Source organism: Chrysemys picta, chromosome 2 (genome assembly GCF_011386835.1).
Source record: "Chrysemys picta bellii isolate R12L10 chromosome 2, ASM1138683v2, whole genome shotgun sequence".
Lineage (NCBI taxonomy): Eukaryota > Metazoa > Chordata > Testudines > Emydidae > Chrysemys > Chrysemys picta.
In genome coordinates, this window is record NC_088792.1 from 169,996,976 (window position 1) to 170,022,244 (window position 25,269).

The 25,269-nt window shown below is 42.4% G+C and overlaps 1 protein-coding gene across 3 annotated transcripts; it reads right to left on the reverse strand.

Annotated features, from left to right (window-relative positions):
- Positions 1-2,784: 2,784 nt before the first annotated feature.
- Positions 2,785-24,792, reverse strand: LOC101934700 (MARVEL domain-containing protein 3-like). Of its 3 annotated transcripts, none has more exons than XM_005300943.5 (4): positions 24,655-24,792; positions 22,510-22,660; positions 18,105-18,274; positions 2,785-3,705 (listed from the first exon to the last, which is right to left on the reverse strand). In XM_005300943.5, exons 2-4 carry the CDS (start codon positions 22,635-22,637, stop codon positions 3,008-3,010), a joined length of 996 nt encoding a protein of 331 aa, XP_005301000.5. In that variant the 5' UTR covers positions 22,638-22,660; positions 24,655-24,792; the 3' UTR covers positions 2,785-3,007. The 3 variants fall into 3 exon arrangements, with proteins under 3 accessions (XP_005301000.5, XP_065440908.1, XP_065440909.1); XM_065584836.1 differs by having other exon boundaries at positions 22,510-22,668; positions 24,655-24,786; XM_065584837.1 differs by having other exon boundaries at positions 24,623-24,753.
- Positions 24,793-25,269: the final 477 nt, after the last annotated feature.

Sequence of the window (25,269 nt, forward strand, 5' to 3'; positions counted from 1 at the left end):
ATAGATTTGCATGAAGAGAAAACAAGCTATTGAGTAGCTGCTTCTTCAGTGAGCACTGTCCATTCTACGTACTGAATAAGGCAGAGTTTCGGTGGACAAAAACGTATGTGATTAAAGACTCTGTCATAGTACATATGCAGAGCAAGATCAAATTAAAGATGCATAGGTGACCTTAATTGTGGCATTTCCTAACTTGTCAGTGTTTGATAAGTGCAACCTTTGTTTTCTTAACATATTTTTTGTGTGTAATTTTAAAAGGTATAGAATATGATCATGTAACTACAGTCTGTACCACAGTTGATATGCACAATGGGGCAGCAGACTAAGAGAGCTTGTGCAGCCTTAAATTGGGAATATCCTGATTCAAGTGCAAAATTGAGTTGCTATGGGTATTATTCCTAGTAATAGCTTCACCAGTGGTAGACTGTTATGCCCACACAGAACACCAGTGGAAGGCATTCTGGTCTGGAGCAATAAGCACAGGGTTGGAGGTTAAGAGGTTCTGAGTTCTAATCCTCTTTCTGCCACTGGCAGATTTATTGAGGGGCTTGGTTAAGTCACTTCACCTATGTTTCCCAGTCTGTAAAATGGGGATTACATTTATCCACCTCATAGGAGTGTTCTGAGGTTTAATTTAACATCTGTTCAGTACTTTAAACACATACAGTTTTATATAAACACTAAATATTATTGTGAAGTCCATTCAAACACATCTGCACAGTCCAGAACTTAATATTAACATCTTGTTTGTATGGATTATACATCAAATATCACTATATTTATTGTAATTTATGGGGGTGCATATCAAAAAACTATTTCCAGTATGAAAAGAGGGCTTCATCTGAATGACTCTCATCCAGGCAAAACTGAAAGCAAAGAGCACAGCCAGGATCATAATAGCCTTTTCCACGTGTTGACATAAATCATGATGTGATTCAACAACGCTTTTGCTTAGCCTTTCATCTGTGCTGTACAGTGATCTGTTTGCTTTGCTTCAAACAGAGGATTCTTGAAGATGTTTTCTTAAACTATGATTTTCTTGACCCAGGAAGTGTCTGATTATTGCTATGCATCAGAGCTTTTCATGCAAAGATGTTAGAGGGGCATGTGTGTTTGTCACTCTGTTACAGCTTTTTTCTGGGGGGAAAAAACTGTTTTTAGTACCCAAGAAGAGTCAGTATGGTCAAGTGTATTTATTTGTCTAGCATTCATCTCCTCATTCCTGTGTTTTGAAGTTTGCAAACTGCTCCTTCATTCAGGGGAATACTGACTCAGACCTATCGGGCCCAGTTCTGATGTTTCACGGTTCGTAAATTCAGATCAACTCCACTAGGTTCAGAATTATATGGACATAAAAAACCATTGTGTTTGGAACTGTAGTTAAGGCCTGTCTGCAAAATTCCTCAGGGAGCAGTGTGATCAGGGTGTGTAAATATGGGTGACTTGGGATCAATAGTGGGAGTTTAAAGCCTTTCCCTAGATTAGTAGCATGGTAGCAACCCAGGCAAGGGAGCTGAGTTGTAGTTTAGGCCCTGATTCAGTGTGATCCTTAGAAACATTCTTATCTTTGTTAGTAGACCCACTAGGCTTACCATATTTAACAAATAAAAAAAGAGGACCCTCCACGGGGCCCCGGCACCGCCCATTTCCCACCCCAACCCCGCCCCGCCCCAACCCTGCCCTAACTCCACCCCTCCTCCCTCCCACTCCCAGCCACGTGAAAAGGGCTGCCCGAGCGCTACCCGGCTTCACGGTTTGCTGGGCAGCCCCCACACCCTGCGCCCCCGGCCGGCGCTTCCCCAGCACAGCTGGAGCCCGGGAGGGGAAGCGCCCAGCCGGGGGCGCAGGGTCTGGAGGCTGCCTGGCAAACCGTCAAGCCGGTAGCGCTTGGGCTTCAGGCAGCCCCTATGCCTCCGGACCCTGCGCCCCCAGCCGGGCACTTCCCCTCCCGGGCTCCAGCGGCACAGGGTCCGGAGGCATGGGGGCTGCCCAAAGCCCGTAGCGCTCGGCTCTTAAACAGAGCCGAAGAGTCAGGGGAGGAGCAGAGCCGCCACGGCCGGAGGCTCTGCTCCTCCCCTGACTCTTCGGCTCTGTTTAAGAGCCGAGCTGCCCGAGCACTACCGGCTTTGGGCAGCCCCCATGCCTCCGGACCCTGCGCCGCTGGAGCCCGGGAGGGGAAGTGCCCGGCCAGCGGCTGGGGTCCGGAGGCAAGGGGGCTGCCTGAAGCCCATAGCGCTTGGGCAGCTCGGCTCTTAAACAGAGCCGAAGAGTCAGGGGAGGAGCAGAGCAGCCGCGGGAGGGGAAGTGCCTGGCCGGCATTTTCCCGGACATGTTCTGCTTTTTGGCAATTCCTCCCGGAAGGGGGTTTGATTGCCCAAAACCCGGACATGTCCGGGAAAAACCAGACGTATGGTAACCCTAAGACCCACTGAAGTCAACGGGAGTTACTCACAAAATAAAAGTTAGGCACGAGCTTAAGTACCTTTCTGAATAGGGGCCTAAATCCATTAGCTGGAAGTGTTGATAGATTATTAACCTCTTATATTGGCTGGCCAACTGGAGGGGAAGAAGAAATGAAATTCCCACACTCCTAGTTGGGGTTATATCTATACAAAGGAAACTTAAAAAAAAAAAAGAAAATAATTCCCACCACTGTTAACTAGTTCAGCTCCCCCAATATTAACGTGCTGGTGTTTACTAGAGTCAGTTGGACCTGCTTTGAGCAGGGCTGAACTGTTGAAACCAAATATTTTTACATTTGAAAATAGACTTAAGTAATTGGTGTAACCATCTAAAATTAAATTTTACTGTGACAAAGTAAATTTTATTACATTCAGGACTTTTTAGTCCATCATAAAATTGACAATTAATGCTGTACATGTGTACACTATGGTCCGTATGATACAGATGCTCTGTATTTAAAAAAACCCTAAAAATATCAGATCCAGTGCCTGCCCATCACCAGAGTTCATGCTCCCTGCCACTGCACTGAGTTCCATGACAGATTCTACACCAGTGTTGCTACAGTCTGTGCATTGTGAGTGCTTTCGGGGCTTCTGTAGTCCTTTTGGTATTCTCTCTCTCTGTAGCTGTTCTCAAGGCTGTATTGAGTCCTGGTCATCTGGCTCCGAAAGGCCCGTACGTTTCGAATGGTGAGTGCACAGATCACAGAACTTGGGAAGTACAAACAAGCAGCAACGATGCCAAACAGGCTGACAGCTGCATCACCCCCCTGAACCTCGCAGTTCATCCAGGTGTACCCACGGCGCGCATACAGTCTTTCCCTCTTCTTGCATGTGTCGGTGGAGTTCACCTGGATGATTAAGTGTAAGTAAAGGCCAACAGCTGCAATATACCCCATACAAGCCAGCGCATCAAAGGCACATTCTGCCACGAGCATCTTCACAGAGAGTCGATCAATGGGTTTTGCCCCGACGATGAGGAACAGGAGTGTAAATGCTGCTAATGTCAGGCTGAAGGCTACTCCCCCATACACACAAGGAGCTCTCATCTGGCTGTACTGCATGTCCAGGTCTCGCACCTCCTGGAACTCGGTTCCTTCAAATGGGCTGTAAAACGAACCAATGTTGAAAGAGCCCGTTCCCAAACCTCCCATAGAACTGTAGCCAGCAATAGCTGCATGGGAGGCTCCAACACAGATCAGCACTAGAATGTTGACGGTAATTTCAACAAACTTCAAAATACCTGAAGGAAGAAAAGGGTGAATGAATTAAATATTGGCTTAAAATGTATTTGTGCAAAAGGCGGGGGGAAGGGGGAAGAGAGAGAACTAACACATTTTAAACTACAGAGAGACCATATTGAGCTTTTCTCCTCAGGGGAGGCTACAGAAAAAGCCCTCCTTTGTATACGAATCATCCGCTTTAATTAGTGTACTTCAGAGCCTGAGCAAGATGGCTTTTTCAGTAATATGACAGTGCACTTGATAAGTGGATCATGCAAGAAAATCCATAAAGGTTTTTACAGTGTTGCTTGTGCTGTGATGAAGAAAAGCACCAACAGATTGTATTTGGTATTCCAGCTGCTTAACACACAACCACATGGAATGGGAGCTGTCCATCTGAACAAAACTGTGGACAAGATTTTTTTTTTTTTTTTTAATCTCCAAGCTCCTCGTGACTTTTTTTTTTTTTTTTTTTAAATCAGGCCATTTATTAGATCCCTAAATATGCATTTAGCAACCTTACTTTAGGCTCCTGTTTAAAAAAAAAAAATTAAAAAAAAATTGGCCTCTTATTTGCTGGATCTAATCTAAATCAAACAAGGTTTTTAAAATAATATTTAAGGAGACACTTGTTCAACCTGTGTGCCTCGACTGACCTCCTTTTAAAGGGAAGTAAATCCTATGATTCCCAGCTTGTCTTGCCTAACCCCCACTTTCTAAAGCTAAAACTGTATGAAAAGGTTCTTCTAGGCTGACCATCTTCCTCCTCTTGTAAAAAAAAAAAAAAAAAAAAAAAAAATTGTATGGCATGAATTTTAAGCAAAGGAACAGCATTTGGATAATTGACTCTTGTTTGTCTATGACAAAGTAACAAAAGTAAAGCTGAAGTTCTTCAATTTCAAACCATCCACCATTGCAATGGCAATTTTATGAAGAGATACCATGTAACATTTATCTTCTAATCCATCACCAAGCTGACCGGCAAAGGACCTTTTTATAGAAAGGATTCACCGACCTCTGTTACTAGTAGTAGGCCAATATCTGTATTCTAACAATCAGCCAGGTCAATGTTTTAAAAATCAGAATTACATGTAACTTTTCTATAGCAAGGTTGTAGGGGTTGATGGCTGTCCATCGGATATCACTTCCTGGAGCATAACTGCATGTTAAGTGTCTGCAATCCAACTGAATGCTGGCATTTCAAAAGGGCATTTTAACCAGCTGGTTGCTCCCCAATGTAATATAAGTCATAAATATAATATGTAGCTCTTCATCTTAAAGCAGCTTACAAAATATATCCACACAGCAAACAAATACCTCCATCCTTGGGTTTGGAAAATGGGAACAAATTGGGTGGAGGGAAAATTTTGCCCAAGAACACCAAGGCAAAACCTTGCTGTATAAGAAAGTGTCATAGGATTTTTAACGTCCATCCAGGGAAGACAGTTTTCCTATCAAACATTAACACCCATATACACAAGACTGCATAGAACTCGTTTTATCTACCTTGAATGTCAGGCATTGAACCAGTGCCTCCAGGAAATTCAGGTACTGTACTATCCCACCTCTCCAAACATGTATACAACAGGCCTGACCAAATATAATGGCCTGTTTTTATTAAATCTACATTTTTACTACTTACTAATTCAGTCTTTGTACTGTTTTGTCTTACTCCATTAAAAAGGACTAAATGTTTATTTTATCTGGAAAAGTGCTGTAGTTTGGATCCTGCTCACTTCAAGCACTGAGCCTCCTACAATGTAAATAGTCTTAGAGGAAGCGACAGTACAGAATTTATCTTCAGATTATGTTGGATAGAAAATCTAAGTGTTAATCTTATGTGATGACATCACCTTAAACAAGGAATTCAACAAAGTTACTGAAGGTCTTGTAAAGTGCTGGTTCTAGCCAGTGATGCATGTAACATCACTGTTTTATTTACTGTTTGATGGAGATGGTATTTTAGATCTTACTGCATATTTTAAAACCTCCAGGATGGTAAATGTGAAGTGAAGAATTTTTCATGGGTCTAAGTAAATAATTCTAATGTAGAATTTGAAAAATATTAACTACTTCAGCATAGTGCGTCTCTGCTTCTGTGCTATGCAGAGCTAGTCCTTCAATATGTAAGTAGTAATGATGATCACTTCATTAACCACTAGAGGGCAGACAAAGTTTAGTAAAGGTTTTATTGCAGTTATATTTGAAGCTTCAGGAGGCCAAACCTGTAGGGTAGCAAACATGCTGCACCTCCTTACTTCTGAAAGTAATTACCGAGTCCCTAAGGCTCTTCTTACCCCCGCTCCCTATTCTTTGCAGCAATAAGTGAATACAGGCTAAATGTAAGAAGCTTGCCAAAATGGTCGTGCATTTACTGGCCATTACAAAGTGGGACACAAATCGCAAGAAGCCTACAGTCTTTCACTTTACGCTGCCAAATTCATCTGTGTTGCATTTCCCTGCTGTTATCTAGCCAGCTGCTCTCTGTTGCTGTCAGATCTGTCTGAGCTTGCAAAGAAAGGAATGAAGCAGCACAACAAAGATTAGACTATGGAACATCCTTCCTCTTGCTAGGCTGCGTTGTTCTAGAAACCTTTGTTGCACTTTGGAAAATGGGATTTCCTGGTGCGAAACCAACTGTGCTCTTCAATGGAGAGGTCTGAAAAACCCTGGAACTGTATAATAGCATGAAAATTACTGAACCCAATCTACAATTTTGCAGTGCCCGTAGCTTACTATGTAATTGCAGTGGGCCTGATTCTGACATGCTGATTTCAGTGAGACTCCTTCTGGAATAAGGTACTACAGCATGAGTAAGAGTAGCAGAATCTGGCCCTTAGCAAGCAGGAGAGGAAATAGATTGAGGTCAGTACATGTGTAACCATCTTTGATAGTAACAGGAGTTGCTTTATGGCATGTTGTGAATTATATTTCCACAAAGGCAAGAAATTCAGGTTAGACGGGTTTGAGCGTCAGTACGATTTTAACACTAAACTGCCACAACGCTGACTTATTGAGGAATTTGGGCTCGGCTTCATTGAACCAAGTTCACTGTACTTGCATAAACAACACAGAGTCTTCCAGTGACCTTCTACTTCCCAGTGACTTGCAGCATATTCAGACTGATTGTAAAATGGGCAAACATCCATGGCTCTCCTAAATCAAAAAAAGAAAAGTCCGCTCCAGAGCAAAACCGGCAGCTGTGAATTACAGGGCAGCGGGGCTAGGTTTTGTCAAAGTAATAAACCGCTAAAGCGATTAGAACTCTGGATTAAGAGCCCTTCTCAAAGTTTGACTTCCTTTAAAATATACACAATACATTGATCAGAGTATTGTATCCAAGCCCTGCACAGTTCTCTCAGCAGCTCTTGTTCCTTCTCCGATCTCATTTATTGCCGCCTCCTAGAAAAACTCCCAAGCTACTGCTCCTGCCACTATCCTCCAGTTCCACCCAGGGAGAAGTTTACTTACATGAGGTACACGTCTACCTCGATATAACGCTGTCCTCGGGAGCCAAAAAATCTTACCGTTATAGGTGAAACCGTGTTATATCGAACTTGCTTTGATCCACCAGAGTGCGCAGCCCCGCCCCCCCGGAGCACCTGCTTTACCACGTTATATCCGAATTCGTGTTATATCGGGGTAGAGGTGTACATTTTGTAAAATTTTCCCACAGCAGCCACACTGGTGCCTGAATGTTGGGAGCTCTAGTGTGCTCGGCCTACTGTCGGTTTTAACACACCATATCCATTACACTGAGCAGGGGTCAATGAACCTGTGGTAAGAATACCAGCTGCTGATGCACCTTGTCTGAACTAGGGCTTGCAATATCGCTCATACTTGTCAAGCTACACTCTTCTGAACAATGACAAGAAAATTTTACAAAAAATCCCCTATGTAAACAAGGCTTGGCGTACGTTAGTTTAAACCTAGTGCCCAATTTTCTGCACCAGTACAAGCAATGGTGTAGACGCAAGCCCTGATACTGTTGCTGAGGAACGAGCACTAAACACGCCAATTTAGTGGGTCTTGCCCCTGTGTTCAGGCTCTAACTGATCACCATATACAGGATCAGGAAGGAACTGTCCCCCAAGTCAGATTGGCAGAAACTCGGGGGGGGGGGGGGGGATGGTGGGATTCACCTTCCTCTGCAGCATGGGGCACAGGTCATTTGCTGGTCTGAATTAGAGCAAGTGGTGGATTCTCTGTAACTTGAAGTCTTTAAATCAAGATTTGAGGACTTCAGTATCTCAGCCAGAGGTTATGGGTCTATTACAGGAGTGGGGGGGTGAGGCTCTATATCCTGTGATGTGCAGGAGGTCAGACTAGAGGATCATGAGCATCCCTTTTGGCTTTAAAGTCTAAGCGTGTGGTGCAGCTTGAGTATTTCCACCTCCAGCAGCAAGGCCTCAGGTTTTGCCTAGAGTAGGATTTACAGGCGTGCCTGTTAGCTAGTATATCCTACCCAACTCCTTCTATTAGTCTAGTGTACACAAAGCAGAGTTTAACTCGTGCTAAGATGGTAGAGTTAAAGCCTATGAGGCTTTGACATTCCACCTTAGTGTGTGTAAGTCTATGCTGCCTAGTCTACTTCCAGTGTGTGTTAGCTAGCACCTCCTACTACAGTGTTCTAACTTTTCAGTCCTAGTTTAGACAAAGCCTGGGGGGGGCTAAGCTGGAGCTGCTGCCCTGAAGAGTAAAGTGCTTGTTCTTACTAGGTGATTTCATAATTAATGCATATTTTTTTCTCCAGGGTTTTTAGCATCACTTTTAAGGACAGCACACAATGGTTACCGATATCAATATCACAGCCCGAGTCCTTCCCCAGAACCCCACCCCCACCGCCAAATAGTGAGCCATGCAAAAACTCAGATCTCATCTCTACCACTCTCGCAGAAATAAAAAAGTGGACTTTACAGTGTGCCCAGCAGATTGGAGGAACTGAAGCTTGTCTGACCTAAAGAAATTGAGTAATACACCTCTACCTCAATATAATGCTGTCCTCAGGAGCCAAAAAATCTTACCGCGTTATAGGTGAAACCGCATTATATCAAACTTCCTTTGATCCACCGAAGTGTGCAGCTCCGCCCCCCCCGGAGCGCTGCTTTACCGCGTTATAGCCGAATTTGTGTTATATCAGGTCGCGTTATATCGGGGTAGAGGTGTATTGGCCATTAAGTGAGGGAGTAGAGCAAGTTTGGTTTGGGGAGGGGGTGGGGGGGGGTCTGCTTATAACTCTGCAATTTAACACCAGAAACCAAACAATTTAGTGTAACACCACCATCACTCATGCACAAAACCGCTCCTTTGTCTCAATAATTTGAATGAAGGAAGGCAATAGTATTTCCCATAACTTGAGGGTGAAATTTTATACACCTGCATAAAATGGAGACCGCTCTGAAGGAAACCTACATGACCAAAACATGTTAGGTTTAATTATTTTAAAATAAAACACACCCTGGACTGTATGGTTGCCTCCAAACTTGAATATGGGGGATTAGTTATCTATGGCTTTAGCTCGAGCTAAGTTAAGTTCATATAAGGACTAATTGTGTCATAAAAATAGTTTCAGTAGTTCATTCCCATGGCGATTCTGTCAACAGTGAGAAGTTTCTGATCGTGGTAGGTTAAACAAAGATGTATTGTTGCAGTCTGTGGTGTAGAATATGAAGACCGTTCTGAGAGCCTTAAAGGAAAACGACCCTTTTTTTTCTTTTAAACTTCAGAATAATCTTGGACTGTCTCAACTAATGGTATTGAATTTTGTGTTTAAAAAAAAAAAAGGTAACATTCATCATGAAAGCTAAAAAATATACAGGATCTAAGCCAAAGCCCACTGAAGTCAACAGACTCTCCCTTGTGTTGCAAGGATCAGACTGTGTATCTTTGAATAGTACCCATATTGAAAAGTCCTGTAGAATTTAATAATGTAACTGTTTTATATTATTTTAATGGTACTATTTATACATGATGCAAAATTCCTGTAGAAGATGTATCTCTATTATACAGTTTTTAGAATAGTTTCTGTAGATGCATATTAAATTTCTGTTGAACCCTGATAGTTTTTCCATATGAAAGTTGGTAGGACTTTTCCGTAAATCCTCATGAAGTCTTGACCACACCCAGACCAGGTAAGTCTACAGCTCCCCCGTACCTGAAACTGAACTCTAGTTACTATTCCACCTAAGTTCATCCCTTACATCATGTCCCGGAACAGTTGTCACTCGCGTCCCCGTCTCTCTCCCTCTCTCTCTCCCGCCCCCCCGGACTCTTCTTGGTTCTTTTTTCCTTTTCTTGTTTTTCACTTCTGTGAATTATTTTTAAAAAATTGTGTTTTCCTCCTCTTTCCTTACTTGTCTGCTTACTGTGATCCTCACCTGAACAGTGTGTACCACTGTATTTGGGTTGGGCAGAATTCACTGGTGGCCCCATAAGCGCCAAGCTATACATGTGGTGGCTGACCTGAATGTGAAAACTTGTGCCAATGAGCTACTGCATAAATCTGCAGCCCTGTGTACATAAGCTGTTCCTGTGGCAGGCTCCATTAGGGGCTGTTCTAGAAGCAGGTCTGATATGAATTGGTCAGCTCAAGGGTTAAAGGCTGCACAGCCCATTTGAAATTCCCTGAGCCAGTGAGTCTCCCTCATTTAAAACAGATTTTTTTAAAAAGTAGGTTGGATTTGGGTTTTAAAGACCAGTATTCTGACAATATATAGTGACTTGCAGAAGCAGGAATCAAACAGTTCTGCAAAGGATTCCGTATGTAGAACTACTCTTGCCAATAAACATTTTGCATTCCACAGAGTAAAGTTACAGCTGAACTTGAGGCTTTACAGTCACCTCTGTGCTGCTGCAGCAGCTGGATTGAGAGAGGAAAGGGGGAGATGGAAAGCTAAGAAAATCTGACAGAAGAAAGGAAAGATTTTTAAAAACACCAAGGGAAAGAAGAAGAGACATGTCAGTGAAAGGAAAAACAGGTGAGGAGGATGAAGAAGAACAGAACGAAAGGGCAGACAGAGGAGAGAAGGTCATTATAAAAACAGGGGGAGAAGGTAACGAAGGAAATAAAGTTCCATGTTCACATGAGTACACCTCACCTGTACATATCCATGAGGTGTGATCCTGCTGCTATTGAAGTCAACAGCAAAAGTCCCTCTGTCTCTAATGGTGCAGGATCAGACCAATAGAAAACATACTATGTAAAAAACCACCCACCCTGCGGTTTGTATGTTCCCTTTCCAGTGGTGGTCTTCTTTCTCTGGATATTGCTAAAACATCCCTAATGGGGTAATACTTAAAAAGCACTCAGGTTCCAGGAGTTAAGACAGGCAATGTAATGACAAAATTTAATCAGAGCCTGGGAATTCAAGGGAGCCTAAGGGAATTAGGTACCTAAATCCCATTGAATTCAAATGGAATCCAGGTGCCTACGTCTTGTGGGCTCCTTTGAAAATATTTTAATGAGAGAAAATCTTGTTGAATTAAAATTATTCAATTTGTCAAAATATTTTATGGCCCTAAGCTGGTCAAATGACGGAGAAAAATTAGTCAAAATTTTGAAAATATTACAAAATTGGATTTAGCAGCTCTAGTCAGAAGAGAAGCAATAGCACTATCCTTTTAAATATTTGTAAAATGTCCCTTGTTAGTGAAGATAATCCTGCTTAGAAGCCTCAAGTGACTCCTCCTGATATCTTGGTAATTGTCAAGTTCATGTGCAGGGGTTGTTGCATTCCCCACATCCACCCCACCCCGGAGACCATTTTCGCCCATAGGAGCAGTTTTCCCATACTGCCAAGAACTTATTCCAAGTCGTACTGTTTGAAACTCCTGCCTGTACTGCATCTGTGGCATATTTGGGACTTGCAGGACTGTCCAGCCAAAATTGACAAACCTGATCCCTAAGTGATGGAGGGCAGCTAGCACGATATTAACTTCATGCTCCAGTACCACATAGCGTTAAGCAGTAGCTGCTTCATATGGGCTGAGAGCAATATGGCAAATAACTTCAGGCCACTTGAGGGATCAGGACATCTTAACCTTTTGCATGGTTCTTGCCTGAGCTTATTCCAAGTCCTGCCTTCTACTTAGACCTGGTCTACACTGGCGGGGGGTCGATGTAAGATACGCAATTTCAGCTACGGGAATAGCGTAGCTGAAGTCGACGTATTTTACTTCGACTTACCTCCCGTCCTCACAGCGCGGGATCGACGACCGCAGCTCCCCCGTCAACTCCATTACCGCCGCTCACCCTGGTGGAGTTCCGGAGTCGACGGGAGCGCGTTTGGGGATCGATATATCGCGTCTAGACGAGACGCGATATATCGATCGATTGCTACCTGCCGATCCGGCAGGTAGTCTGGACGTACCCTTAGACTCTTTTCATCCACTATTTTCCTTGATTCTTCCTACAAAAGCAGGAACTGCTATTTGCTGCTTCTGTGACTGCAAAATTCATCCCTGAAGCATTGAGGTTGAAGCAGATGAGAAGAAGCTGACACACCAAATCTTGGGCCCTGTAACAATGGGTCCCAATCTAATAACATCACAGAGGGGCCTACATTTATTTTAACTGGCACTGGGCACTTGCAATAGTACTTCCTGTTGTGCGTTTCAAATACTGAGATTTTCACCTGATGCACCCAGAGCTTTCTAGAAGGTGGCAGGTAAATACCTCCCTGGTGCTGGAACAAATGTACTGAGTTGGTATGAGGAAGCCACCTTTCCCCAGCTCTTTTTACTATTACTCCTTTATTAAACTGTCCTTCGTAACTAGAAGGTATTCTGATTATTACTGCTTTTGAATTAGCATCACTTGCAGAAGCTGGGACAGGCTAGGGGAACTTGTATGCTGGGACATTTTGTTAAATCAGGCAAACCTAGGCTGTAGAACCAATACCACAGCATGGTCAGTGGAACCTGTTCCACAATATGCTTTTTTTAATAATTGGTTTATTCTCGTCTCAGGAAAAATGTTATAGCTAAATTTAATAAATACATATGTAAGCTGACTGGGAACAGTACTAATCTGTTGGGGTGATTACCTTTGAGCATGATTACACTTGTTAAAGGAAATAATTATTTTTATTCTAATTGTTAGAGGAGTTTGATTCAAGTGTGGGGAATCTCAGCCCGACATGGTCATAAAAAACAAGATACTCCTAAATGGGAATAATAAAAGTTGTGAACTTAACTGATCAATTCTAGTTTAGCCCATCAAGCATAATGGGCAGTGTCATTCTTCTCTTCTTTTAGAGGTTGTATACATTAGTGACATCATGGATTAGTATCAAATATCTACCTAGTAGATCATACTGGTTTTGCTACTGTCTCCTGCTCTGGCCTTGGGTAAATCACTTCAGCTCTTAGCCTCAGTTTTGCCATCTCTGAAAATGGAGGCAATACTCAGCACACCCTTGGAAGATCAATAATTTGAGCTGGGAGCCTCCGTGAAAAGTGGTTCATGACAGAGTGGCAAAACATATGATGTAAATTTCCAAATGGACATGAAAGATGTTGATCCTATGTCTACTGGACTGATCTCTAATTATTGGGGTTGATTTCTATCTTAAAATTGTTCCCAAACTATTAATTCCACTATTCAGAACAACTTTCCAGAATTGGTAGCGGTGGTTAGAACTTCCAGTCACATTTCTGAGAACAGAGGCTTATGGATGCTTATGCTGTAATTAGTGCTGGTTTATTAATGCGTGAACATATTCTGGAGAAAATCATGTTAGTGCACTTTAATTTTATTTCCTGCTGAAATGAAATTTTATTTTATTTGCCTTTAGTAAAAAGGGTAAAACTGAAATTAGAAAGTTTCCTTGTTGCTGAGAGATGATACCACTCTCTTAGAAGACAGGGGTCTGAACAATCAGAGCGTTTAGGTTACATGTATGTTCTAGCAGCCTATTATACAATACATTTGAGAAATACAACACTGTTCACTGCATTTGCTTTGAGCTGTGTTCCTGCTGCTGAGAAATAGGATTTCTGTTACACTTGTTCCCTGCAAACTGTCTCTCAAATGTCTTTCTTTAATCTTTCTATTCATTTGGAGTTTAGAAAGTTAGAGACTAGGTAGTACCAGAATTAAAATAGATTACCAATGAAAGATTTTTTTTATTGAATAACTTCTTGAATTGTTGGAATGGGCTAGAGTAATGTATAGACAAAAGATGAAAGGACTTCATGGACTTTTACTGTATAAACAAAAGTACCGTAAATAAATGTTGCCATGCCACTATTGCTTTCTCTTTCACACCAATAAAAATCTATTGAAACAAAACCAAAAAGTGTGTGGGGTGTCAATTTTTCATTTTGTTTTGGAGGTTTGGGGGTAAGGACACCCCAAACATCTCTACCCTATTTAATACCCTATTTAAGATTAGAGCCTTATTCTCGGACTTGACTCAGTTTTTGCCCAAACCTAGGTGAAGAAAGTAGTGTGAGGCTCAATCCAGCACTTTCCACACCTATGACCTTCATTCTCCTACCTCGCCACACCCTCTGTCCTATCATTCAATAAGAGTAAAACTACATATGAGCAAACGCATAAATTACAAGTTTATTTTCATTGTCACAGGAAAAGGACATGCAAAAAATTAATAGCATTAATTGTAAAGCAAATTAAATGTAATGTTTTGTGAGTCTATTGCCAAACATTAAAAATATTTTTAACCTACGTTTTGTTAGCATATTACAAATGCTGTGTGTTAGGTAAGTTGTAAATAACTATTGCAAAAAGTAGTTCCTTAATTTACAGTAAGTCTTAAGTGTCACCATCATTGTAAATTTTTCTTTCATATCTCCATCTCAAATATGGGATTTTTAGAGGCACCATTACCCTTGAAATCTAGTCAGTTAAAATACATCAAAGTGAATAATTTTTGGTGTTAACATGAGCCCCCCAAGATCCCCTACTAATCGTTGTGGGATAATTTCATTTCCCTATTTTTTCAATGGTTTTCTCTCCTTCTCTGAAAGACCTTGCAAATTGACTATACAGGAGAGGACAGTAAAGTTGTATACACACACTGCTATTAAGTGCACAAGATTTATAACAAAATTAGTGAAGAGTACAGACTCTTCCAGTTATAGTGGTATTATGCGTTACTTGTAACTACAGCAGATAAAAAAAATCAGATATGATTTCTTTTAAATAAAGTGGATAGTAGTATCTCAAGTCTAAATAAATTAATATATTAAGGTTTTGTCTTTTTGAAACAGTTTTTTACATTTTTAGGTTGATTATTTTTCACTCTAAACAATCAATTAATAAATGCTCAGCTAATGTATATTGTCACCAAATTCCTATATTCTAAAATAATTTGTCAGTGGCTAGTTCTATTGTATATTTGCTTTGCTGCACCAAATCCATTGGTTTGTGAAGCCTCCAATGCTTTTCCCTAAAAATTACACTGGGAGTAATTAGTCATTAGTTCCTAGAGCAGTACCATCCTCACACTGGCAGTGCTAATTTGAATACCAATGATATCTAAAACTGAGGCAGGTAAACTTGATTGGAAGAACGGGGTACACAGGTAATAGATCTTGCCTTACTCAATATTAATATGATTAACTGCATATAGTTAGCTACCATAGTTTGTTCATATAATTGTATTAATTCACATTTTGACTATTATACTTGACAGAATAATAAAAGCAATATGAAACAGATCTTGGTACAGATGCATTGCTCTGATAGGTTTTCTATTTTAATAAAGTAGAAGAGGCATGGTTTTGTCTTGATAAATAATGCAATATCTGTATGGACCATTTTAGCATCACAAGGACCAGTATTTCTCTGCAGTAATTTTTATAATTTCTGAATTTTAAGAGACTGTTTTGGAATTAGATCTATCTGTTTTGCACAATATTTTTCATTTGACAGCTGGAAAGAGGCTAATAGATAAAGGTGGTTTGAAAAGGTCAAAGAGGTGATATAGTTCAGGAAAATTACTGTAACTGCAAACCATAAGTCTTGAAAATGAGAGATCTACGGGGTGAAAGATAAAAATGGAATAGGAAAAGGCTTGGTTTTCCAAAAACAAAAGTGTAAGGAAAGGAAGAGCCCCATCCTGCAAAAAAAAAAAAAAAAAAAAAAAAAGACAACCACCAGATGAGAGAAATTAAATTTAAGAGGATCCTCTTGTGTGCCTTGCTCCCACCTACACGTTAGAAATTGAATTTAAGGATGTTTTAACTACTTTTCTTATTTCTTCTGTCTCCTTCCATAGAGTGCTTCAAACAGAGAACTGAAAACTTAAGTGGCATCAAATGTTAGGGAAAAGTGTCAGTTTTAGGTGGTAGCTTTCTTTTATTGAGTCCAGTACTGGGTGGTTGTTTTTTAAACAATGAACACACAAGAAGGAGAAAGACAGCAAGAGATGGAAAAATGCAGTTCCTTTCTCTGGTGCTTGCAGTTCAGTTTTTGGAAGGCTATAGCACAAACCAACTGGCCTCTTCTAGACCCCCGTTTTAATCCCCTGCCTCTGAGTGGGGTTGCCAATTTTGGTTGGATGAATTCCTGGAGGTTTTGTCACATGAAATTATCGTTAATTAAAGATTAATCTTTAATTCCTGGAAACTCCAGGGCAATCCTACAGGGCTGGCAACCCTAGCTCTGAGGGCAAAAACATCTGTCTGGTCTGAGCATGGCAAAGATCTTGAGAGATCTGGTCATTTGGAAATCTTTTTGCTGTGAGTAGTTTGGCAAGTCAAGTGTGCAAGGGTTAGCCTGATCATGGCTGGCTAAACAAAATAGAAGACAAAGAGGAATAAGGTGAGAGTAGAAAGTAAAACAATAGGATAGCAGGAGCCCTCAATTCACACATCTGGTGTTGCTCAGGAAACAGCCATGGAGAAGATGTTATTTGGCTCCCTGTTCTGGTCTGAGCAGTGCTTATTTCAGAATCAGAGAAAAGAGGGTTCAATAGTGTGGTGCTAATTTCCTGGGTCTCAACATGTGATGGTGGAGATACACCTCTACCCCGATATAACGCCAATTCAGATATAACGCGGTAAAGCAGCGCTCCAGGGGGGTGGGGCTGCACACTCCGATAGATAAAAGCAAGTTCAATATAACGCAGTTTCATCTATAACGCGGTAAGATTTTTGGCTCCTGAGGACAGCGTTATATCGGGGCAGAGGTGTAATTCATGTGGTAAGGATACCTCAGTTTCTAGATATTCCACAGAAAATGTCCAAAGGGAGCAGCAACATCCCTAGAGAGAAACTGACTATTGTAAAACAGAAAGATACCAGTTCTGCTTGTCTGACAAGAACAGGAGAGATGAGGCTTATTCCAGACCATCCAAGCTGTGTATGTTTTTCATCATTAAATTAGTTTATGGCTAGATTCATCAGGAAACTTAAGTACCTGGAAAATCACTGGATTCACAAAACCTGAGTTCAGCTCCTAGGCTCCCTATACAACAAATGGGGAGACTCAAGTGCCTCTGAATGGGATTCACAAAAGCCAGCATGCTGGGAGGCTCCTTGCCTAAGAGAGCCAAGGTAAGGTGTGTGTGCACTAAGGCCAACCCCTTTTGAAGACAGGCATCGAAGTCCTGGTTGCAGGGAGGTGCCTAGCTCTGCTTGGGATTCTCAGCTGCAAAACCGGTCTTGGTATTAGGCACCTAATACCATTTTTTTCGAGAAGCTCGAGGGGGAGAAGAGAAGAAAGTGGCCCTCCCTCAGAACTTTTGGCCTAGGGTCAGAGTACCCAAGTGGAATGTGGGAAACCCCCGGTTCAAATCCCCCCATCCCACCTGAGGGGAGAAGGTGAGTGCCCTGACCACTGTGCTATAAGATTCTCCAGAGTGGGGCTCCCTCGAGCTCTCCTGTTGAAGCTGTTCCACTGCAGATAAATACTTAAGTCATTGGAGCAGGGGACCTGGACCCTGGGTCTCCCAGGTGAGTGCTCTAATCACCAGGCTGTACAGTCACTCATACTTGCTCTGGCTTTCTATCTTGGGCCCAATGATTCACAGTGATTCCTTAATGCAAAATTCCATGTTTTAAGGTGGCATATAAAGGCTTAGGGGCCTAAAAAAAGGTGCCTTGAGGAATTTACAAAAGCATCTAAGCAGCCTAGAGGCCTAAGTCCCATTGAAAGTCAGTGGGAGTTTGGTGCCTAACTCAGGCTCCTAGTCAGATTCACAAAAGCACCTATTTGCATCTTCAGGCATATCTTTGTAAATCTGGCCTGTAGACATTTAATAAGAACAATAACTGAATCGTAGCTATGTAATTCATGAATTAGTCTCCCTGGCCATTGTTAGTCAGTCCCCTCCCTCTTTTGTCTCTTAGCCTGATTTTTTTTGTGTTTATGAATCAGGATGTGTGATTGAAACAAAGACACAAATCTGTGAAGCGACACATGGATGGTAAACCCAAATAAAAGTCCACATACCTCTCCTTGAGCATAGGTTATTACATTTCTCTGAAAAGGTCTCTTTCTCGGGATCATAATTTGGTGGAGAATTGACATATCCATGAGTTGGTAGTTTGTTTTTTTGGTACAGGTCTGAATTCGCACTAGAAGGTCTTGAGTGTTGGTTGCCAGGAATCCCTTGTGTTGACCTGCAAATGGGGTAGGAGTAAAGGATTATCTATAGGTGACAGCACAGTCTAATATTTTTTGGACAAGTGCACCAAAACAGTATTAGTTTCTGGAATTTTTGCTAACTGACTTGCTTCACTGGTATGTGTGATCTCTTTCGTTTGCAGACATTTGGTCAAATGAGATCTGTTTGCAAGAATGTTCATGAAAAGCAAATCTATCAACTGCTTGCATGAATAAATATTCACAATGTTTTGTGAATATCACAGCGATTTTGAAAAACTTTAATTATTTACATAAGTCCATTCAACTATTGCTAATTCTTTTGTGTAATTTGCCCCCCCCCCCCAAAAAAAGAGTGGGTGGAACTCTTGTTTATAAATACTATGTATCCAGTGATCACTCATCTGTCATGAAAAGCAAATACTCCACTACCAGCCCATGGACAAATCAGAGGCTAAAGTTTTCTGTAACCGTTGCACATAACAAATAAATCTGTAAATAATCACCACCAATTTGTGGATAAGCAATGTATCTCATGCATATTTGAAAATTTTCTGCATTTCACAATGATTCTTTTACAAGAATACAAAAGCATGGAATTAAAACCAGAATATAAAATATTTCATGACGGTAACATTGCATCTACTCTCTCCTTTTTAGAATTTTACAAGATCTGGTACAATCTAGTCTCTCCCCCTTTCTCTGAACTCCCTTCTAGTTTAAGAATATCTTTCTGGTGATGCAGTACTACAGCAATGAATGCAATATTCCAGCTGTGGTAGCACCAGTGTCAGTGTGTATAATTATTGCCTTTCTGCTTGGATATCCAAAATTGCACTGGCCATTTTGTTGCCTTATCATACTGTAAACTCATCTATGAATAATGCTTTTCTACCATTTATGGTGGATTAGGAAACTATTTTCTCATCCTGGCAGATAATGGCCTGACTTTAGTTAAGCATACCTTCATTTCCTCAGTTGGACTACAGCAATGCAATATGCTGGGGCACGAAACCATCAGTTCTTAGTTTAGTCCACCTAGTACAGAACATTGCAGTACATCTCCTCAGTAACAAACTATTATTAATACACCTGTCTGCTGCTATTCCCATAGAATAGCAAGTTCCAGGTCTTAGTTCTTTATCTTCAGGGATCAAAATGGCTTGGACCCAGGAGAGCTAAAATATTTCCTGAAGCTCTGGTATGAGGACAGTGGTCAACAACTCCACCCCTCAGTCACAACAGAACTTTTTATCACAAGGGGGGAGAGAAAATGTATCTGTGCAGGAGAGAGCTTTCTTGGGGGCAGGTTTGAAACTGTAGAACAAATCCCTACAGGAACTAAGGATCATCACAACCCTCACATTTTCTGCTCCAAGTGCAAAGCATACTTCTCTGATCTGCGTTCTCTAGCATACAGACATAGCAGCATGAACATAAAAGCCCTATCAAACCAAAACACAAAGCTGCCCTACAACTAAAACACAGTTCTCCCTCAGAGGAGGATGAGAGAATGGACTGCATGTGACAGATGTTACACATATTTCAATGCACGACTGAAAGGCTCTCCATCTCTATAGTTATGAGGATGGAGTAAGAAACTGTACAGAAGAGAGCATGTCTAATATGGTGTCTTATTACTCTTACATTTCCTTCAGCATTATTACTTTTAAAATTTCTCCTTCCAATTGAACATCTGTCTGAGATTACTTATCCACAGGTCTATTAGCCTGCATTTTTCCTCAACTGAATTTAGTTTCATTTTCTGATCTCTAGGTTCTTTTGCATTTCTCTGTCCTCCTCCAACTCCATGAATTTAACATAATCCACAAATAGTTAACCTGGGGGAGTAAGCAAAAGCATCCTCCCTCTATAGAGAATTAAGTGATTTTTCTCTCTAGTTCTTTAACTTTAATCAACATTTTTCTGACTTTTGTCCTGGGTCTTGGAGCTGCCTGACAAACTAAACTGTGATTTATAAAATCTTTCAGCTAACTCGAAATCAATCCCTTTAATACTCCTGATGCAGCTGCTTCTCCCTATTGTACTGTGCTACTTGCCAGGAATGTTGATGTTCCGAAAAGGAGTGTGATACAAGTTCCAAACAAAATACAAACGCTCCCCGGGGTACGCAAATCCGCACTTATGGAAAAAGTTCCGTAAGCTAGAAATTTGTGGAGTGGTTTTTTTTTTTTTTTGGCGTAATGGTCGGGTATATGTTCCCGAGTTACGCAAGGCATTCCGGAATGGAACGCTTGTGTAAGTCTGGGAGCATCTGTATGGCCTTTTTCTGATACTGCTAGAAAATTACAAAACTTTCTTTTCCTGGCCACTGTGCTCCCATTCTCCTCTGGGGCTTAGACTCTGTCTGGACTACGTGTTCAATGACGCAACACTTTCTCCCATCTTGGTGAGGGGAGGTGGTGTGTTTATAGGAGTCTATGGCCATGGGGCATGGTCAGAAATATAGACTGGCCAGAAAGCGAAACCCATAGAGGAGAGTGGGATCACTAGGCATCAAAACTACACTCCCCATGACACAATGAAATGTCACTTTGTATCAAAGTATTTTGCTTTATAGATGAAAACTGTTTCCTTCCCAATTTTCCATATCCTTTCAAAAATTGTCAGTGGTACAGTATCAGCAAACTTTCTTAATATCCTAAAATTCACATCAGCTGGACCAAGTGATTATTTTTAAGATTTCCCTGTATTCTCTACTCTGCTCTTTACCATTAGCTACAGGGATTGTCTTGTTGGAATATTTTTTCCCCTCCCTTTTAAATATAGATTTTAAGGACTTCAGTATTTCAGCCTTTTAAAATCATAATTACATTCATTCTGCTCCCCTGCATCCTCCCCATTTTATTAATTGTCCTGAAAATTCATTGTCGTCTCCTCTCTCAAATGCAGTCAAACAAGCCATGCTGCATCCTAGTATGGTCTAGGCTGGAAGGGCTGGACAGGGAGAGCAAAACACATGTCAGTTTCTGAAGCCACCCCAAACCTCTCCATTAGCTAGGGTTGCCAGGCGTCCGTTTTTTTACCAGAATGCTGGGTCAAAAAGGGACCCTGGCGATGCCGGTCAACACCACTGGCCGGGCTGTTAAAAGTCTGCGTGGCAGCACAGCGAGGCTAAGGAAGGCTCCCTGCCTGTCCTGGCTCTGTGCTGCTCCCGGAAGTGGCCAACATGTCCCTATGGCCCCTAGGCGCAGGGGTGGCTGGGGATGCTCTGTGTGCTGCCCCCACCCCAAGCGCCAGGTCCACAGCTCCCATTGGCTGGGAACTGAGGCCAATGGGAGCTGTGGGGGCAGCGCCTGCAGGTGAGGGCAATTCACAGAGCCCCCTGGCGGTCCCTCTGCCTAGGAGCCATAGAGACATGCCTACACCCCTCACCCCATCCTGTACCCCAGACCAGAGCCCCCTCCTGCACCCCAAACCCCTGGCCCCACCCTAGAGCCTGCACTCCCAGCAGGAGCCCACACCCCAACCCTCTGCCACAGCCCGGTGAAAATGAGTCAGTGAGCAAGGGTTGGGGAGAGCGAGCGATGGAGGGAGTGGGGGATGGAGTGAGCAGGGGAGTGGGGGATGCAGTGAGCAGGGGACAGGGCAAGGGTGTTCAGTTTTCTGCAATCAGAAAGTTTGTAACCCTACCATTAGCTGCTTCACATGTTGCACCACGTCTACCCCAGATACTGAGACCTTGCTGACACACTAACACTGCTTTACTAAAGAGTGACCACATGTGTTTACACCAGTTTATTTTGGTTTAGCTTAAACCTGTTCCTAGTTGAAAAAAGTGTTCATTCAGCCTTAGCATCTGTTCAGCTAAATGGCATCTTCAGTTAAACCAGTGCAACTCTGCCTGTAGACAAGCCTGCACCAACTGTCACCTCTGGGAAGACTAGGACATAACCACTCCTTGGTCATATGACCCAGCCACATCTCCTCATGCCCACAACTCAGCTCCTCCCCTCTTCCTTCTCTACCTCCATGACTCAGCCTCACCTCCTTCCTATCCTCCCAGCCCACGTGACCTAGTCTTCCTCAATGTAGTTCTTTAGTACAAAGAATGTTTAGACTCTTTAAAACTTCCAGTAGCAAAATAACTCCGCCACAGTTCTGAATGTGGCATATTCACATTTCTGAATTTCAAAGCTGAATGTCTTTCCTGGTACTGTAATAACCACAACATGAATGTAAAAACACAAACAAGCTCTGCACTCCATAGTGAGGGACAAAGGAGACATACCTTCCGTTGGATGGGAATGGCTTTTTAGCCCTTCTCTCCTCATGGTGTCTGTCAGATCCGTGGCTCTCATAATATCGGTGTTGCTTATTGCGGTGAGGTGTCTCAGCATGAGACATCTTGTTTCTCATGTATTTCTTCTTGCTGAAATAATCTTCTGAACTAGAGAGAGAACCAATTCAGTTTATAGTTCTAATTACTCATTGACCAGCATTTGCACAACATGATCACCCTGTGCTAGTTAAGATTTCAGTAAAGGTGATTGAGAAGTACAGGGGTGGGGGGGAGGGGAGGGGAGGAAAGCAGTACTTCGTCCATGAGTAGGATGTAGCTTCTCAAAAAGGAAGTAAGTTCTCCTTTTACTTTTCCATTGCCAAGTAACTTTGCCTTTTCTATGTTCAACAGTACAGGTATTTAAATGGATTCGTCTTCTCTCCTAGCCTGATTACAAGGACAATGCATAGCATCCGCCTGTATTCTTCTATAAAGCATCTCTTAAGACTCGCATAATGGTGTCTTTTTGTATAAGACATTAAGCATAGAAAATGCTCACCTACCTATTTAGGTCTGCATTGTGTGCATATGTGGTTTCCACTGACTTTACTAAGAGCCATGTACAGCTGAGAGCAAAATTTAGCCCTTCTAGTACGTTTAAGAAAAGAACAGAAATTAATGCAATGCCCTTTAAATAAAGGTTATAGTTCTGGCTATAGCTTAGGTTATGTGCCCAGCCCCACCCCCCCAAAAATCCCAACTATTAACATGGAGATAAGATAGAGAGTACATTATCCTCAGGTATTTAGAGTAAAATACATTAGAGGTGTGGTAATTATCCTCCAATAATCAATGTTATTCAGGAAATTCAAATGTAAGGTTAACGTTAAAGGAATCACAAGGTGTCAAGGCTTGGAACTATGCAGTTACTTCACACCAAACAATCTTAATGCTGCCGTGTAGGGATACCATGTAACAACTAGACAATTGTGATTAATGCATACATGTTTACAGACCCACATTAGATGTAAGTGATTTATAAAAACTTACCCTCTGGCCTCCCCTCCCCCACATTTTTTCCCTGGTGGTGGCAGTGAAGGGAGGAGTTAAGGTTGTATGGCTGACAAATGGGGAACCACCATCTTCCCTGAAGGCAGGGAAGGGCTTCACTTCCATTTTTCTCGAAGGAATGCTATGACCAGTTTGAAAGTGGGCCATTGTCTTTCCTGAGGGCAACTCGTGGCCTCACTTTCAGTAAGAACAAAAGGAGATTGCAGCTAATTTGAAAGATGGGCCCTTTGTGGAATTCTTTGCTGAAGGAGAAACAGTTATAAAGTGGCAAAAAATGACCACAATTTCTTCTAATGTAGCCAATGCATGAGATTTCAACTTTTAATTATGAGAAATTTGCATTCTTCCATTAAGATTATGCAGGCTGTGTGCACACACTCAGAGAGACACAGGATGATAAATGTAAAGTTCTCACTTGAAAATTAGTTTTGTCAAACTAATTACCTTTGTGTACATGTACAGTTTCAGAATATTAATTCTATACTCAGCCTTAGTGCTGTAGTTTTGGGGAGCATATACTGTGCCTGAATCCTTTGCTGTGGACCTACAGTTCCCTACCGTGCCCTGGTTCCCAGCTCTGCCCAGGTCTGACTGTGTGATCTCGGACAGTTGACTTACATTTCTTGGCTCTTTAATTTCCTCACCTGGAAAAGGGATATACTAATTTTCACATCTACTAATCTGGATTCCTAGTCCAAAATTTCAACCCTATAGCCCCTTTGAAGTGGAAAATGCCCCCTCTCCCCCTGCATGCCACCCGTTTAGCCTGGTCCTCTGGTAAACAAATAACACAAAGACAACAGGTGCAGGACTTCGAATGGGTCACACCTACCTCTTCCCCAACCAGCAGGGGCCACTCTCAGAGAGATTACAACCCAGCCCCAGCTCCCCCCCCCCCCCCAAATCCCCACCATATAAGACCCCGGCCATGCTCTAATCCACAAAACCCCCAGCCTCTAGATCCCTGTCTGCACAGTCTCCTTAGCCCAGAAAATCCAGACCCAACCCCATGCACTTTTCCTGACCCTCCCCCCCGATTTCTCTCCCTTACCCCTCTTTAAAAGAGTATTTAAAGCGCCTCACTTGTCTGGCGGCCGCGGCAGCAGCACCAGGGGCCTCTGAGCGAGTGGTTTTAGCTGAAGTTTCCTCCCTGGCTGCTCCCCTGGGCCTCCCTGTTTTCCACTGCGGGCCCGTGGAGTTGCATTTCCTTGTGTGTGCAAGGCCGGGGGAGGGGAGGAGGACGAGTCTCCCAGGTGGAAGACAGGTCACCGCCCCTCCCCGCGGCTCTCCGCTCTTGCGAAGGCTGGAGTTTGCTCACCGGGGAGTTTCGCTTCACACCGCGCTGGCTTCGTGCCCTGCGCGAGGTCACAGCAGCAGGGGAGCTCGCTGCTGAGGCCAAAGGTGGGTAGTGAGGGGGGACCAGGCAGCCTGAGACTGGGGACGTTGTTAATCTGCCAGGGAAAGCAGGAGTAAAACAGCATCCTATCTGTGCAATGTGCTGCCACCCAATAATTAGGACACACGTGGCTGTAACCTGGGTGCTTAATTAGAGTGTAGTGTAGTGCCTTAATTGATATTTATACCTTCTCTCGCTAGTATTTATACAGCGTTTGGGAGCGGCTGCTATGTAGTGATATTTATGCCAAATATGTGGGGATATTCCTTCATTTTCTCAGCAGTAACTAATGGGGGGGAGAC